The sequence below is a fragment of the Salmo trutta genome, chromosome 36 (genome assembly GCF_901001165.1).
Source record: "Salmo trutta chromosome 36, fSalTru1.1, whole genome shotgun sequence".
NCBI lineage: Eukaryota > Metazoa > Chordata > Actinopteri > Salmoniformes > Salmonidae > Salmo > Salmo trutta.
In genome coordinates, this window is record NC_042992.1 from 33,800,271 (window position 1) to 33,818,863 (window position 18,593).

The following is an 18,593-nucleotide window of genomic DNA, read 5'->3' on the forward strand; positions in this document are numbered from 1 at the left end:
GATTTATTTAGAATTTAAGGCACACTTAACCAGCATGGCTACCATAGCATTCTGCAGCGATACGGCATCCCATCTGGTTTGGGCTTAGTGGGACTATAATTTATTTTTCAACAGGACAATGACCCAACACACCTCCAGGCTGTATAAGGGCTATTTTACCAAGAAGGAGAGTGAGAGTGCTGCATCAGATGACCTGGCCTCCACAATCCCTCGACCTCAACCAAATTGAGATGGTTTGGGTTGAGTCGATCCGCAGAGTGAAAGAAAAGCAGCCAACAAGTGCTCAGCATATGTGGGAACTCCTTCAAGACTATTGGAAAAGGATTCCAGGTGAAGCTGGTTGAGAGAATGCCAAGAGTGAGCAAAGCTGTCATCAAGGCAAAGGGTGGCTATTTGAAGAATCATATTTTGATTTATTTAACACTTTTTTGGTTACTACATGATTTCATATGTGTTATTTCATAGTTTTGATGTCCTCACTATTATTCTACAATGTTGAAAATATAAAAAATAAAGAAAAACCCTTGAATGAGTAGGTGTTCTAAAACCTTTGACCGGTAGTGTATTAGAGAAGTCCATACAGTCCATAAATGTGATAAGCCCTCTGGGATAGCACATACATTGGACTTTGAAGGGAAAACACACTTACAAATGGGGGGTGAAGAGAGACAAAAAAGAGAGTTGGAGAAAGCGCCAACAACAGAATAGAATAGATACTTTATTGTCCATTTAACAACAGACGTTTATCGATTTGCTGTCACAATACCAAACCTGACACACCAACACACACCCACAATGTCCGGAGCAGCACAGCGTCAGCCACAGAGCAGCGCCGCCAGAGCAATTGTAGAAGTTAAGTACCTTGCTCAAGGACACAACGGCAGAGAGCGACCGTGAAGAAAGAAGAGGGAGAGGCACTGCGCCAACGTCTACAAGAGCATGGTGGTTTTGGATGGAAGGCATCGGTAAGAAGAGAGGGATGAAGGAGAGGAGGAGTAGAGGGAATTGAGCGTGGATTTGGCTTCATTCTGGTATCTCGTCTTGCGCTTGTTGTCCGTCCCTGAAGAGACCAGCTCAATAATAGAAATACACTGCAGGGAGAAGATGAGAAAGAGACCATGTAAATATCACAGAGTAAACAGTTGTTTCCTACTTTGAACATCAGACTACTAGGCTACAGCAATACAAAATTACATGCGCATGTGTTTCACAATTTCACAAAACTGTCTAAAAGCATTTTTCCATATGTTGTTTTGTGTGAGAATCGAGTGAAGCAGACTTCGTCTGTAAGTGAAAATGTAGATATATATGGTACTTACAGAAGACAACTCCAACACATATGACTCCTATGATTGCCATTATAATCATCATCTGAAAAAACAATATAAAGCCTTCAAATATACTGAAATATCAACCTTCAAATATACTGCTCAAAAAAATAAAGGGAACACTTAAACAACACATCCTAGATCTGAATGAAAGAAATAATCTTATTAAATACTTTTTTCTTTGCATAGTTGAATGTGCTGACAACAAAATCACACAAAAATAATCAATGGAAATCCAATTTATCAACCCATGGAGGTCTGGATTTGGAGTCACACTCAAAATTAAAGTGGAAAACCACACTACAGGCTGATCCAACTTTGATGTAATGTCCTTAAAACAAGTCAAAATGAGGCTCAGTAGTGTGTGTGGCCTCCACATGCCTGTATGACCTCCCTACAACGGCTGGGCATGCTCCTGATGAGGTGGCGGATGGTCTCCTGAGGGATCTCCTCCCAGACCTGGACTAAAGCATCCGCCAACTCCTGGACAGTCTGTGGTGCAACGTGGCATTGGTGGATGGAGCGAGACATGATGTCCCAGATGTGCTCAATTGGATTCAGGTCTGGTGAACGGGCGGGCCAGTCCATAGCATCAATGCCTTCCTCTTGCAGGAACTGCTGACACACTCCAGCCACATGAGGTCTAGCATTGTCTTGCATTAGGAGGAACCCAGGGCTAACCGCAACAGCATATGGTCTCACAAGGGGTCTGAGGATCTCATCTCAGTACCTAATGGCAGTCAGGCTACCTCTGGCGAGCACATGGAGGGCTGTGCGGCCCCCAAAGAAATGCCACCCCACACCATGACTGACCCACCGCCAAACCGGTCATGCTGGAGGATGTTGCAGGCAGCAGAACGTACTCCACGGCTTCTCCAGACTCTGTAACGTCTGTCACGTGCTCAGTGTGAACCTGCTTTCATCTGTGAAGAGCACAGGGCGCCAGTGGCGAATTTGCCAATCTTGGTGTTCTCTGGCAAATGCCAAACGTCCTGCACGGAGTTGGGCTGTAAGCACAACCCCCACCTGTGGACGTCGAGCCCTCATACCACCCTCATGGAGTCTGTTTCTGACCGTTTGAGCAGACACATGCACATTTGTGGCCTGCTGGAGGTCATTTTGCAGGGCTCTGGCAGTGCTTCTCCTGCTCCTCCTTGCACAAAGGCGGAGGTAGCGGTCCTGCTGCTGGGTTGTTGCCCTCCTACGGCCTCCTCCATGTCTCCTGATGTACTGGCCTGTCTCCTGGTAGCGCCTCCATGCTCTGGACACTACGCTGACAGACACAGCAAACCTTCTTGCCACAGCTCGCATTGATGTGCCATCCTGGATGAGCTGCACTACCTGAGCCACTTGTGTGGGTTGTAGACTCCGTCTCATGCTACCACTAGAGTGAAAGCACCGCCAGCATTCAAAAGTGACCAAAACATCAGCCAGGAAGCATAGGAACTGAGAAGTGGTCTGTGGTCCCCACCTGCAGAACCACTCCTTTATTGGGGGTGTCTTGCTAATTGCCTATAATTTCCACCTGTTGTCTATTCCATTTGCACAACAGCATGTGAAATTTCTTGTCAATCAGTGTTGCTTCCTAAGTGGACAGTTTGATTTCACAGAAGTGTGATTGACTTGGAGTTACATTGTGTTGTTTAAGTGTTCCCTTTATTTAGCATTATTAAACAAATTTTAAATGCAACAAGTACTAATATTGTATCATATAATAGCACTCTCAGCTTTCCAAAAAAACAAAATCTGAGACATCTATGGTCTGTTTTCATATTTTTGTTGGCTATTTATACAGAAAATGTGTATAAAAGCCGTATAAACTGTATTTATAATCATGACAATATTTTATATTGACCTTAATTCCGTTAAATACATGTCTGATACGTCACATGCCTTACTTTTATTTTCCTGCATAAGTAAAAGCAGGAAATGCATCACCTATGCCTCTACTGCAGCGTTTCCTAAACTCGTCTTGACCCTAAGGGGTGCACGTTTTTGTTTTTGCCTTGACACTTCACAGCTGATTCAAATGATCAAAGCTTGATGATTAGTTGATTATTTGAATCAGCTGTGTCGTGCTAGGGAAAAAACCCTTGGGGTGCCGAGGACCGAGTTTGACAAACGCTGCTCTACTGCCATTCATTCTATTTAAACTGGTTTTGGATTTCTCCCTGACCAAGATTACTTCCATTTTGGCCTCATTATGGAACTTTGATGGATTATGACAGTTCTCTGGTAATATAATATGATCTCTATGGATAAGAACCCACAAGCTATCTGGAATATTAAAGCTGATCTGCTTATTTGTGGATTTTGATGTGTGCTTGGGGTTATTGTCTTGCTGGAAGATCCACTTGTGGCCAAGTTTCAGCCGCCACAAGACATTTTTGGACTCACCTTGTTGTGTTGTACTCACTTGAACAGGAAGATGGCGCGGCGGTCCATCGTGGGCAAATTTTGTTATCAAAGTCTGGCCTTTTCTGGACTTATGGCGCTTTCAAGACAACTGGGAACTCGAGAGGGAAAAAAAGGTTGAATCATGATGATGTCAGTGATCTTCAGGTCGTAGCTCAAGAAAAAGGCCCGAGTTCTGAATTTACAATTCCGAGTTGGATGAACGTTGAAAACGTATTTTCCTAGTCGTAGCTCATTTGTCCTGAGTACCCAGTTGTCTTGAACTCAAAGTCAGATTTTACAGTTCTGAGTTGTGTCCCCATGAGTGACAGAACACTGAGCCAATCACGGCCCAACGCTCCGTATTTTCAACTGCTGTCACACCACCACAGAAAGCACTGAGCTAGGCTGAAACATCTGCATTTTGCAACTGCCTTACTCAAGAAAACAAAAAAGAGATCATGTTTGTATTCAGCTTTATTAACTCAATGATATATATATATATATTTTTTTTTTTACATTGTTTGCAAACTGATGTGACACGTATTAATGCCAAAATAACATGCAAAACAGGAAATGTATGGCTCAGGAAATGTGCTAAAAATGTGGGGCTCAAAAACCCCACCTGCCTTGAACGACGTGTCGCCACTGAGTGGCGGAACACTCTTGTAGCCGCATCACTCTAGAGCCCTGTATAAAAAAAAGTTAAAGTGATGCCTGGCTTGCTAGCAGAATTTTTTTTTGCAAACGATTACAGCATAGCTGTTGGTAGAATATAGTCAGTTTATGATTCTGTAACCTTTTTCGTCCGATTCCGAATAGGAAGACAATTGTCTAGACACAAAAATCAATTTCCCAAACTAAGCATGATGCATGGACATGATGTAGTTAGTCAGTGTAGTGTTCTCCCAGGTAGGGGCCTGCGCCCGTCATTCAAATAGATCAGTCTTGGGAGAGATCCTTTTGTGCCACCTAGTGGCGTAATGGTGAATGCCTATCGAGCAAAGTTGGCTAAGCTTTGCAATTGATTTAGGCAGGCTACCAAATGTGACACTGCTGCACCACTTATTTATCTCTGGAGTTGTGCCTTTGCTCTCCATAATAGCCCAAACTAACTGGCTGGCTAACACATAATACAGAGCAGATATATTCTTCACATTCATTGTTTTACACACTATCTTAACACAGCACTGGCAAACCATGGTTGACCAACTCCCTGACCAATATGGCTGACCTTTGGACCATCATACGATTCATGACCATTCTAGTATTTATTATTCCATCAATTTAATTGTTTGCATTATTTCTAATCCCCTTTATTTGTAACTCAATCATTTCTCATGTCCTGTTGTCTTTCTTTACTATTATTGTGCCTTTTTACAGTGAGATTAGACTGGGGGGATGTATACAGGTCTTAACAGAGAGAAAAAGACAAAGGACATGTGGATATCAAAAGACAACTATAATACCAAACAAGTTGGTTAACATGACAAAAAAATACCTATCATATTCATTTGAAAAACATAGAAGATTGGGGGTAAAAAGGAGGGAATTTCATTCAACATGGGCCAATCTAGGGGTTCTCATTGGTAACAATATTCATTTCCCCCGTTGTTCCAGCTCTATCCCTTTCTCCATATAGTAGCGCCTTCTGCCTCTTTGTTTCTCCTTAGTCTCCCCCCTTCCCCCCTCAATATACACTACTGGTGAAACGTTTTTCTTTATTTGTACTATTTTCTACATGTAGAATAAAAGTGAAGACATCAAAACTATGAAATAACACATATGGAATCATGTACTGTAGTAACCAAAAAAAGTGTTAAACAAATCATTTTTTAAATTTTTTATAATTGAGATACTTCAAAATAGCTACCCTTTGCCTTGATGACAGCTTTGCATTCTCTTAACCAGCTTCACAAGGTAGTCACCTAGAATGCATTTCAATTAACAGGTATGCCTTCTTAAAAGTTAATTTGTGGAATTTCTTTCCTTCTTAATATGTTTGAGCAAATCAGGTGTGTTGTGACAAGGTAGGGTTGGTATACAGAAGATAGCCCTATTTGGTAAAAGACCCAAATCCATATTATGGCAAGAACAGCTCAAATAAGCAAAGCGAAATGACAGTTCATCATTACTTTAATACATGAAGGTCAGTCAATACGGAACATTTCAAGAACTTTGAAAGTTTCTTCAAGTGCAGTCGCAAAAACCATCAAGCGCTATGATGAAACTGGCTGTCATGAGGACCGCCACAGGAATGGACAACCCAGAGTTACCTCTGCTGCAGAGGATAAGTTCATTAGAGTTAACTGCACCTCAGGAATTGCAGCCCAAATAAATGCTTCACAGAGTTCAAGTAACAGACACATCTCAACATCAACTGTTCAAAGGAGACTGAATCAGGCCTTCATGGTCGAATTGCTGCAAGGAAACCACTACTAAAGACACCAATAATGAGAAGAGACTTGCTTGGGCCAAGAAACACAAGCAATGGTGGAAGTTTTGACATTTTTGTTTCTAACCGCCATCGTTTTCTGAGACGTGGTGTAGGTGAACGGATTATCTCTGCATGTGTATTTCCCACCGTAAAGCATGGAGGAGGAGGTGTAATGGTGTGGGGGTGCTTTGCTGGTGGCACTGTCTGTGATTTATTTAGAATTTAAGGCACACTTAACCAGCATGGCTACCATAGCATTCTGCAGCGATACGGCATCCCATCTGGTTTGGGCTTAGTGGGACTATAATTTATTTTTCAACAGGACAATGACCCAACACACCTCCAGGCTGTATAAGGGCTATTTTACCAAGAAGGAGAGTGAGAGTGCTGCATCAGATGACCTGGCCTCCACAATCCCTCGACCTCAACCAAATTGAGATGGTTTGGGTTGAGTCGATCCGCAGAGTGAAAGAAAAGCAGCCAACAAGTGCTCAGCATATGTGGGAACTCCTTCAAGACTATTGGAAAAGGATTCCAGGTGAAGCTGGTTGAGAGAATGCCAAGAGTGAGCAAAGCTGTCATCAAGGCAAAGGGTGGCTATTTGAAGAATCATATTTTGATTTATTTAACACTTTTTTGGTTACTACATGATTTCATATGTGTTATTTCATAGTTTTGATGTCCTCACTATTATTCTACAATGTTGAAAATATAAAAAATAAAGAAAAACCCTTGAATGAGTAGGTGTTCTAAAACCTTTGACCGGTAGTGTATTAGAGAAGTCCATACAGTCCATAAATGTGATAAGCCCTCTGGGATAGCACATACATTGGACTTTGAAGGGAAAACACACTTACAAATGGGGGGTGAAGAGAGACAAAAAAGAGAGTTGGAGAAAGCGCCAACAACAGAATAGAATAGATACTTTATTGTCCATTTAACAACAGACGTTTATCGATTTGCTGTCACAATACCAAACCTGACACACCAACACACACCCACAATGTCCGGAGCAGCACAGCGTCAGCCACAGAGCAGCGCCGCCAGAGCAATTGTAGAAGTTAAGTACCTTGCTCAAGGACACAACGGCAGAGAGCGACCGTGAAGAAAGAAGAGGGAGAGGCACTGCGCCAACGTCTACAAGAGCATGGTGGTTTTGGATGGAAGGCATCGGTAAGAAGAGAGGGATGAAGGAGAGGAGGAGTAGAGGGAATTGAGCGTGGATTTGGCTTCATTCTGGTATCTCGTCTTGCGCTTGTTGTCCGTCCCTGAAGAGACCAGCTCAATAATAGAAATACACTGCAGGGAGAAGATGAGAAAGAGACCATGTAAATATCACAGAGTAAACAGTTGTTTCCTACTTTGAACATCAGACTACTAGGCTACAGCAATACAAAATTACATGCGCATGTGTTTCACAATTTCACAAAACTGTCTAAAAGCATTTTTCCATATGTTGTTTTGTGTGAGAATCGAGTGAAGCAGACTTCGTCTGTAAGTGAAAATGTAGATATATATGGTACTTACAGAAGACAACTCCAACACATATGACTCCTATGATTGCCATTATAATCATCATCTGAAAAAACAATATAAAGCCTTCAAATATACTGAAATATCAACCTTCAAATATACTGCTCAAAAAAATAAAGGGAACACTTAAACAACACATCCTAGATCTGAATGAAAGAAATAATCTTATTAAATACTTTTTTCTTTGCATAGTTGAATGTGCTGACAACAAAATCACACAAAAATAATCAATGGAAATCCAATTTATCAACCCATGGAGGTCTGGATTTGGAGTCACACTCAAAATTAAAGTGGAAAACCACACTACAGGCTGATCCAACTTTGATGTAATGTCCTTAAAACAAGTCAAAATGAGGCTCAGTAGTGTGTGTGGCCTCCACATGCCTGTATGACCTCCCTACAACGGCTGGGCATGCTCCTGATGAGGTGGCGGATGGTCTCCTGAGGGATCTCCTCCCAGACCTGGACTAAAGCATCCGCCAACTCCTGGACAGTCTGTGGTGCAACGTGGCATTGGTGGATGGAGCGAGACATGATGTCCCAGATGTGCTCAATTGGATTCAGGTCTGGTGAACGGGCGGGCCAGTCCATAGCATCAATGCCTTCCTCTTGCAGGAACTGCTGACACACTCCAGCCACATGAGGTCTAGCATTGTCTTGCATTAGGAGGAACCCAGGGCTAACCGCAACAGCATATGGTCTCACAAGGGGTCTGAGGATCTCATCTCAGTACCTAATGGCAGTCAGGCTACCTCTGGCGAGCACATGGAGGGCTGTGCGGCCCCCAAAGAAATGCCACCCCACACCATGACTGACCCACCGCCAAACCGGTCATGCTGGAGGATGTTGCAGGCAGCAGAACGTACTCCACGGCTTCTCCAGACTCTGTAACGTCTGTCACGTGCTCAGTGTGAACCTGCTTTCATCTGTGAAGAGCACAGGGCGCCAGTGGCGAATTTGCCAATCTTGGTGTTCTCTGGCAAATGCCAAACGTCCTGCACGGAGTTGGGCTGTAAGCACAACCCCCACCTGTGGACGTCGAGCCCTCATACCACCCTCATGGAGTCTGTTTCTGACCGTTTGAGCAGACACATGCACATTTGTGGCCTGCTGGAGGTCATTTTGCAGGGCTCTGGCAGTGCTTCTCCTGCTCCTCCTTGCACAAAGGCGGAGGTAGCGGTCCTGCTGCTGGGTTGTTGCCCTCCTACGGCCTCCTCCATGTCTCCTGATGTACTGGCCTGTCTCCTGGTAGCGCCTCCATGCTCTGGACACTACGCTGACAGACACAGCAAACCTTCTTGCCACAGCTCGCATTGATGTGCCATCCTGGATGAGCTGCACTACCTGAGCCACTTGTGTGGGTTGTAGACTCCGTCTCATGCTACCACTAGAGTGAAAGCACCGCCAGCATTCAAAAGTGACCAAAACATCAGCCAGGAAGCATAGGAACTGAGAAGTGGTCTGTGGTCCCCACCTGCAGAACCACTCCTTTATTGGGGGTGTCTTGCTAATTGCCTATAATTTCCACCTGTTGTCTATTCCATTTGCACAACAGCATGTGAAATTTCTTGTCAATCAGTGTTGCTTCCTAAGTGGACAGTTTGATTTCACAGAAGTGTGATTGACTTGGAGTTACATTGTGTTGTTTAAGTGTTCCCTTTATTTTTTTGAGCAGTGTATATAAAACCACTTCCATATTCTCTCTAACACATTTCAATATTAAACACATTTAATAGCAAATTCTTAATCTATTATTGTTTTTAATCTGGATTGAGCTGAATCTAAAATCCATTCAACATTACTCTCTCATCATGACAGCTGTAACCTCGCTCTTTACATATACACTACCGTTCAAAAGTTTGGGGTCACTTAGAAATGTCCTCGTTTTTGAAAGCGAAGCACATTTTTTGTCCATTAAAATAACATAAAATTGATCCGAAATACAGTGTAAACATTGTTAATGTTGTAAATTACTATTGTAGCTGGAAACGGCAGATTTTTTTTATGGAATATCTACATAGGCGTACAGAGGCCCATTATCAGCAACCATCACTCCTGTGTTCCAATGGCATATTGTGCTAGCTAATCCAAGTTTATCATTTTAAAAGGATAACTGATCATTAGAAAACCGTTTTGCAATTATGTTAGCACAGATGAAAACTGTTGTTCTGATTAAAGAAGCATTAAAACTGGCCTTCTTTAGACTAGTTGAGTATCTGGAGCATCAGAATTTGTGGGTTCGATTACAGGCTCAAAATGTCCAGAAACAAAGAACTTCTTCTGAAATTCATCAGTCTATTCTTGTTCTGAGAAATGAAATCTATTCCATGCGAGAAATTGCCAAGAAACTGAAGATCTCGTACAACACTGTGTACTACTCCCGTCACAGAACAGCGCAAACTGGCTCTAACCAGAATAGAAAGAGGAGTGGGTGGACATGGTGCACAACTGAGCAAAAGGACATGTACATTAGAGTGTCTAGTTTGAGAAACTGATGCCTCACAAGTCCTCAACTGGCAGCTTCATTAAATAGTACCTGCAAAACACGTCTCAACGTCAACAGTGAATGCTGGCCTTCTCAACTCCGGGATGCTGGCCTTCTAGGCAGAGTTGCAAAGAAAAAGCCATATCTCAGACTGGCCAATAAAAAGAAAAGATTAGGATGGGCAACAAAAAAAACTGACACTGGACAGAGGAACTCTGCCTAGAAGGCCAGCATCCCGTAGTCGCCGCTTCACTGTTGACGTTGAGACTGGTGTTTTGCAACATCACACACCTATTCCACAGGGCACAGTCAACAGCCTGATCAACTCTATGCAAAGGAAATGTCGCAAATGGTGGTCACACCAGATACTGACTTGTTTTCTGATCTACACCCCTACCTTTTTTTAAGGTATCCGTGACCAACAGATGCATATCTGTATTCCCAGTCATGTGAAATCAATAGATTAGGGCCTAATTCATTTATTTCAATTGACTGATTTCCTTATATGAACTGTAACTAAGTAAAACCTTTGAAATTGTTGCGTGTTGCATTTATATTTTTGTTCAGCGTATATTGCTCTCAGTTGCTTCTCTCTCTCCCATCGTTATTTACAATGTACAGTAGATGCAAAAAGGGCTTTATAAATACATTTCATTGATTAATTGATAGATACCGATCATTAACAGACCAAACTGTCATGCGTCACATAGGCTGGGATTCAAGCCAAGGCACGCGTTATAGAACAGTCCACTGGAAATGTCACGGCTCCCTCTGGAACTTTCATTGTGCACACCTGGCCCCTATTCCCACTGATTGTATTTGTATATATGTGCCCTTTGTTCACCATGGTCTTGTCGATTATTGTTACCATGTCCGTTGGTGTGTGTGAGTACCTCTGCTGTGTGTTTTGAGCTTTCGTGCCCTTGTGGATTGCGCAGATGATTACTGGTCTCATCCCGTGTGATAATCATTGTGCGCGTGTGTTATTTATTCAAGGAACTCCTCGCTCTTTTGTTTGGGTTTCAACCCTGTGTGTTGTATACTGTAAAAACCCTATTACGCATTCCTGCGCCTGTCTCCCATTCATACCAACGTGACAGGAAAGCCAACAATGCACCTTTTTTAAAAGGCAATTTCCCCAATATTCGCACCCGGTAAACAGATGCGCATGTCGGTTCAAGCGTAAATTACCATAAAAATACTGATCTATAACGCCCTTTTGGAATCACGACCATAGTATAAACAAATAGCACCAATGTGATACTGCTGCAGTACGTCACATGGATTATGTGCCAAGAGGGTGTAAGCATGACTATGACACTGCAAGCCAATGACCTAAACAGGCACACCTGGGTGATGTAGTTTATGCCTGTATGGCAAATAATGATTCGATTTCAGAGAGAGAGTTTAGCCATGATGAATATTATATTAGAGCCGGCTCTGTAGAGCATAAGAGAGGAGAAAAATACAAATCAACTACGGGGCTGCAGATCAGATGACTGAGATTAGGCGAGAAACAAGTGGAGCGAGAGTGAGAGATGGAGGGAGTGAGGAAGGGAGAGAGAGTGCATGACAGGAAGAGAGGAATAGAGGAAGCATTAGAGTGAGAGGAAGAGAGGGATGAGCTGTAGGGGTTACATCACGAGTCGAGCCACAGCTGGGTTTTGGGTTTTTAATCTTGCATCACACTGTAATCCAGATTGGGATTTCTAACCCCTCCCCCTCCTCAATGGACACACATGATTGGACTGGCAACGGGACAGCCATCTGTGCTCAAAAGTAGAGGCGGGAGGGGGAGAGGGGGGTTTGGGGGTTGGTTGAGGGTTTATAAATTCATGCTGTGAGAAAGATGGATTGAAGGAAAGTTGGATAGAAGGATCTACATTTTTTATATAGTAAGGGCTCTATTCAATCCATATTTCGGAACTTCAGCGTTACAGCGTGATTGAAATGTAAAGGCAATGTTCCTGCATTAGCGTCGGTTACATACACAGACAGACAGACAGACAGACAGACAGACAGACAGACAGACAGACAGACAGACAGACAGACAGACAGACAGACAGACAGACAGACAGACAGACAGACCTTGAGGTTTTTCCACCAGTACTTGTTCTTAAGCTTGGCTGCGCTGCTCTCAAACTGTGAGGCCCCGGCCTGCAGAGCATCGGCCCTGTCGTCCAGCTCCGACAGTCTCTGATCCCTCTCCAACACCTTGTCCACGTTCACACGCATGATGTCTACTACCTGTAGGGGACAGGAGTGGAGTGGAGAGGACAGTCAACATTGTATTCTTGTTCATGAAGAAACCTACAGGTAATTGCCAAAACAAAGGAAACACCAACATAAAGTGTCTTAATAGGGCGTTGGGCCACCACTAGACATAACAGCTTCAATGCACTTTGGAATATATTCTACAAGTATCTGGAAATCTATTTGAAGGATGCGACACCATTTTCCCACGAGAAATTCCATCATTTGGTGTTTTGTTGATGGAAAACACTGTCTCAGGTGCCGCTCCAGAATCTCCCTTAAGTGTTCAATTGGGTTGAGAACTGATAACTGAGACGGCCATGGCATACGGTTTACATCGTTTTCATGCTCAACAAACCACTCATACCCTGTGGATGGGGGCATTGTCATCCTGGGGGAGCGTAGTCAAGGTAACCAAAATAATAGCATGCCCAGCAATTTTATGCATGACCCTAAGCATGATGGGATTTTAATTGCTTAATTAGCTCAGGAGCCACACCTGTGTGGAAGCACCTGCTTTCAAAATACTTTGTATCCTTCATTTACTCAAGTGTTTCCGTTATTTTGGCAGTTACCTGTAGAACATCTGCAGTGGAGGCTAGCATTGCACCTAACAGTCGAGAAATCAATTCTTACTGAATAGAAACAATGTGAACTTTTAACTGCCAATGTCACTAATGTACAGTTGACGGCGAGGAAGGGACAGAGTCGGCATTGCCCAATGAGAAGGTAATCAATCACGTCTTATCAGAATGTAAATATCAATGTCACTGAGAGTTGAGGACAGTCAGCATTAGTTACCCAATGGTCAAGGAATCAATTGACTGAGTAGAAATGATGTGAGCCTCCACTACAGTTGTTGATGCCACAGGTGGTGAGGATAGTCAGCATTTCTGAATGAACGGTCAAGAAGGGAGTTATTTCAAAACTAGTGCACCCACATCCAAGAAACAGGTGCGGTGTATAAACAATGCCATAGGAAAAATAAGAATACCTGCATAGCACACGCTGGTTGAATGATCCGGTATTTCATTAGCAAAGTGTTTACCTCTATGGGCCCTCTTCATCCTCATTATGAGTGATTAGAAATGTGTAGGATGTGTAAACCTCATACAGATGACCAGAGAATATTCCAGGGGGTCTCTCTCTGTGATCAATGTTTAGGCCCTTGTAAACTCTCACTGACTCATCCCTCTTTTCTTCGATCATTCTTCCTTTCACGGACCACTCATCCTTTAATCCCTTCCGGCCTCCCATCCCCTTGCCCATCTCCTCCACTTAGGACCCCGTCCTCCCATCGTTCTTGACTTTGATTCTCTCAGGACCAATTTTCATCTTTCGTCACACAACAATAAAGTAAAATGCAGTGTCGTTTGTCCCTTCATTCTTTCATCTCTTCTTTCCCCTGGCTTTATCCTTTCATCCTCCCCTTTATTCATCCCCATCATTATCGTTTCATCCCACCTTCCACACGGTCTTTATAATAGTTGACTTCACATATAAGCCTTCTGTACATTTTTGACAAATAAAGCTTGTTTACACGACTGCCTAAATGAGTAATCGCACTGACATATCAAAAGATCAACACTTCAAAAATTATACTCTCCTTTGAGTCTTACCTCGTCCACCTGTGCCTGCGTCTGCTGCAGTCGTCGGTTACTGGTGAGGTTGGGGGCTGGGGCTGGAGGGCCCCCTTCTCCCTCAGGGCCCCCCGGGGTTCCTGCGTCTGTGGTCGACCTGTGTAGAGAGAGGCATTAACTTACTAACAACAACAACTACCAAAACCCCACCAAAACCGGTAAGGAAAATGAATGATAAAAGTATGTATTATGTATTATTTGTGTACCTGTTTGAAATGTTATTGCATTGTCAGGAGCTAGTAACATAAGCATTTCCCTGCACCCGCATAGACTTTGGTTTGATTTTGATTTGATCTTGCTAAGCCATACAGTATAGTAAGTAGGCAATACTAGCAATGGTGTCTAAGTGAAGAATAACTTAACTGCTGAAGTAGCCCTCTTCAAACACTAAGGACTAATAAGCACACAGACTGAATGAATATGAAATATATCGGCTATGGTAGAAAATGATACATGTGATGTTTAAACTACAAAAGCCAATCACAGGGGCCTGTTCTCTCATCATGTCTGAGCCACATCCTGAGTAAACAACCACTCTGGTTTGATTTGGTACAGAGTCTGTATTAGACAGGCTTGATTTCCACTAGCATAATGGGGAGAGATTCGAGGGAAAAAGCCTTGAAGGCTGCTCTTTTCAAAGATGGATGCATTTTGCCCCAGATAAACAAGCCAGGCAAGGTGCTGTACCTAATGATTGAGTAGATAACAAAAAAACTATAAAACATATATTTTTTAATATTACAACAGCTAGCTTCATAAAGAAGATGGATGATGAATATTGACTGAGTCATTGTGAAGGAGTCATTCTACTATTGGTATGGTGAGACTGAGAGACATGTAGCCTAATATTAATTTGCAATAGGCCTACTTTCTGTGATATATTTTACGTTTGGGTAGACTATTCGAATACTAAAATGAATATATAAGAGCAATTATGTATTTCAACAGATGTTTAGCTTAGCAGTAAAACAATCCATAATTGCAATTAGTTGACACCGCTAAAACAATACACTTGCTCTAACATCCTTAAATACGTATTCAAAATATATCGGACACATATTATCATATACATTTAGCTGAACTAAAAAACTGGATACAATTCCGTTTACTCACATGTCGATGGTAGCAGCTTTATAATAATCCGCGGTCAACGGGGAGTAGGGAGTGGGGGAAGGCGCGCACGAAAAAGATAGAGAGAGATACACTATAGCTACAGTATATTTGAGAAAGTAGTACTATCCACAGGCAAGGGAACGATTGTTTCAATACTCCGTAGAAATCCAGCCGGTTTCTGTCACTTTTGTCCAATTTCTTACAAACTCTCTGCGAGCCGACGCCTGTGGAAAATGTCGATGCGTCTTTGACGCACAATTCGCAGTCTGTACACAGCGATGGATGTAACGGTCCCAATCGATGGTTCTAAAAAAATATTCTGTATATAAACCTATATATTATTTTATATATTATTTTTTACAACCATATGCAGTACCAGTCAAAAGTTTGGACACACCTACTCATTCAAGGGTTTTTCTTATTTTTTTTTATTACTATTTTCTACATTATAGAATAGTACTGACCACATCAAAACTATGAAATAACACATATGGAATCATGTAGTAACCAAAAAAGCATTAAACAAATCAAAATATATTTTAGATTTTAGATTCTTCAAAGTTGCCACTATTTGCCTTGATGACAGCTTTGCACACTCTTGAAATTCTCTCAACCAGCTTCATGAGGTAGTCACCTGGAATGCTTTACCAACAGACTTGAAGGAGTTCCCACATGTGCTGAGCACTTGTTGGCTGCTTTTCCTTCACTCTGCGGTCCAACTCATCCCAAACCATCTCAACTGGGTTGAGGTTGGGTGATTGTGGAGGCCAGGTCAGCTGATGCAGCACTCCATCACTCTCCTTCTTGGTCAAATAGCCCTTACACAGCCTGCAGGTGTGTTTTGGGTCACCATCAAAGCACCCCCACACCAGCCTACCTCCTCCTCCATGCTTCACGGTGGGAACCACACATGCAGAGATCATCCATTCACCTACTCTGTGTCTCACAAAGACACGGCGGTTGGAACAAAAAATCTCAAATTTGGACTCGTCAGACAAAAGGACAGATTTCCAACGGTCTAATGTCCATTGCTTGTGTTTCTTGGCCCAAGCAAGTCTCTTCTTATTATTGGTGTCCTTTAGTAGTGGTTTCTTTGCAGCATGAAGGCCTGATTCACGCAGTCTCCTCTGAACAGTTGATGTTGAAATGTGTCTGTTACTTGAACTCTGTGAAGCATTTATTTGGCAGGTACAGTTAATTGCCGATTTCTGAGGATGGTAACGCTAATGAACTTATCCTCTGCAGCAGCGGTAACTCTGGGTCTTCCTTTCCTGTGGCGGTCCTCATGAGAGACAGTTTCATCATAGCGCTTGATGGTTTTTGCGACTGCACTTGAAGAAACTTTCAAAGTTCTTGAAACTTTCCGTATTGACTGACCTTCATGTCTTAAAGTAATGATGGACTGTCATTTCTCTTTGCTTATTTGAGCTGTCCTTGCCATATTATAGACTTGGTCTTTTACCAAATAGGGCTATCTTCTGTATACCAACCCTACCATGTCACAACACAACTGATTGGCTCAAACGCATTAAGAAGGAAAGAAATTCCACAAATTAACTTTTAAGAAGGCACACCTGTTAATTGAAATGCATTCCAGGTGACTACTTCATGAAGCTGGTTGAGAGAATGCCAAGAGTGTGCAAAGCTGTCATCAATGCAAAGGGTGTCTATTTGAAGAATCTCAAATATAAAATATATTTTGATTTGTTTCACACTTTTTTGGTTACTACATGATTCCATATGTGTTATTTCATGGTTTTGATGTCTTCACTATTATTCTACAATGTAGAAAATAGTAAAAATAAAGAAAAAACCTTGAATGAGTAGGTGTGTCCAAACTTTTGACTTGTACTGTATATATTTTACAACCATATATTTTTATATACTTTTTTTTTAAGTCAAAACTTTTTAGGACCAAGGTTTTGGAGCTACATTGTCGACTATTGTAAAAATATAGCGAACGGAAATGGAAGCGTTCACTTGCTTGCGCCAGAAGAAACGTCTCTCAGAAATGATAATTCCATTAAAAAAAACAACAGTTGCTCTGACTTGCTTTTGCGAACCTCTAGGGATAGCCTACTGCTTTGTTTTGTTTTTCTCAGATCAATAACGCTTGAAAGTAAACCATGTCAGTGTCTAAGTAAATCCACTGCAAAACAGAAATGGAGCTCAACATAAAGTGTTTTGTGGGTGTCTGTGTTCGTGTGTCTACAGGCCGCTTCGAGCTCATGCAGAAGCAAGAAATACAGTGTGGGCAGCAGATCATGATGACGTTGAGCTCAGCTGCTGCCGAGGCCACTTAGCAGACATGCTTTCGAGCAATGTCTCCTCGGAGTCCACAGTGACTTCAAAGATCACAATACAACACTTTTCTTTTCAGCCAGAGGGCACAAAGGGTTACTGGTACAATGTTTAAATGCGCTGAACTGGTAAATGAATGTTTTTGCAATGGGCTTGTTCTCTGTTTTAGTGCTGTTTTAGTGCTGTTTTAGTGCTCACTCGTTGATTGGCTTTGGTGCTTCCTCCTTTTTACATCATTTCATTCTTTGAGGAAAGTCTAAATGGAAAGCGAATTATAAAATCATTAGGGAGTAAGCAAAACAAATTACTGTCATAGAAATGAATGGAAACATATACAACTCCAGGGACCACAGTCTCCTTCAAGATATTTTATTCTGTACACCACTTCCATTAACACATTGATTGTTTTCCTATTGTTTCCAGAAACCTGGAGGTTGTGATGTTACACAGATACATTGTATACACAGTCCCAGATCAATTGTATTGGTCTCAACGGAGTACAAGTCTTTGTTTGCAACCACTTAATCATTATAATGTCTCTATACAATGCTGTTGTTTGACAAATTCATATTTGTAAGTCACCTGCATTTCAATCATGTTGACCGATATACACTGAGTGTACAAAACATGATGAACACCTGCTCTTTCCATTACATAGACTGACCGGTCGGGGGTAGAGGGCAGTTCCAGTCCTCCAGGGCCTGATTGGTGTCACAGTTTTGCCCCAGCTAACACACCTGACTCCAATAATCACATAATCATGATCTTCAGTTCAGAATACAGTTTGATTAATCAGCTGTGTTTGTTAGGGATGGAAAAGAAGTGTGACACCAATCAGGCTCCCCGAGGACAGGAGTTGCCCACCCCTGCGTGAACGCTATGATCCCTTATTGATGTCACTTGTTAAATCCACTTCAAATCAGTGTAGATGAAGAGGAGACGGGTTAAAGAAGGGTTTTTAAGCCTTGAGACAATTGCGACATGGATTGTGTATGTGTGCCATTCAGAGGGTGAACGGGCAAGACAAAAGATTTAAGTGCCTTTGAACGGGGTATGGTAGTAGGTGCCAGGCACACAGGTTTGTGTCAAGAACTGCAACGCTGCTGGGT

At 42.3% G+C, this 18,593-nt stretch overlaps 1 protein-coding gene and 1 long non-coding RNA gene across 2 annotated transcripts; both read right to left on the reverse strand.

Annotated features, from left to right (window-relative positions):
* Nucleotides 1-698: 698 nt before the first annotated feature.
* LOC115176202 (uncharacterized) lies at nt 699-1,426 on the reverse strand. The gene is made up of 2 exons (XR_003872173.1): nt 1,320-1,426; nt 699-1,091 (listed from the first exon to the last, which is right to left on the reverse strand). It is a non-coding gene; the product is annotated as an uncharacterized LOC115176202 (long non-coding RNA).
* Nucleotides 1,427-7,065: 5,639 nt separating this feature from the next.
* Nucleotides 7,066-15,435, reverse strand: LOC115176195 (vesicle-associated membrane protein 2-like). Its single transcript, XM_029736072.1, has 5 exons — nt 15,184-15,435; nt 14,050-14,167; nt 12,266-12,424; nt 7,687-7,738; nt 7,066-7,458 (listed from the first exon to the last, which is right to left on the reverse strand). Coding segments are annotated over exons 1-5 (348 nt in total). The 5' UTR covers nt 15,186-15,435; the 3' UTR covers nt 7,066-7,441.
* Nucleotides 15,436-18,593: the final 3,158 nt, after the last annotated feature.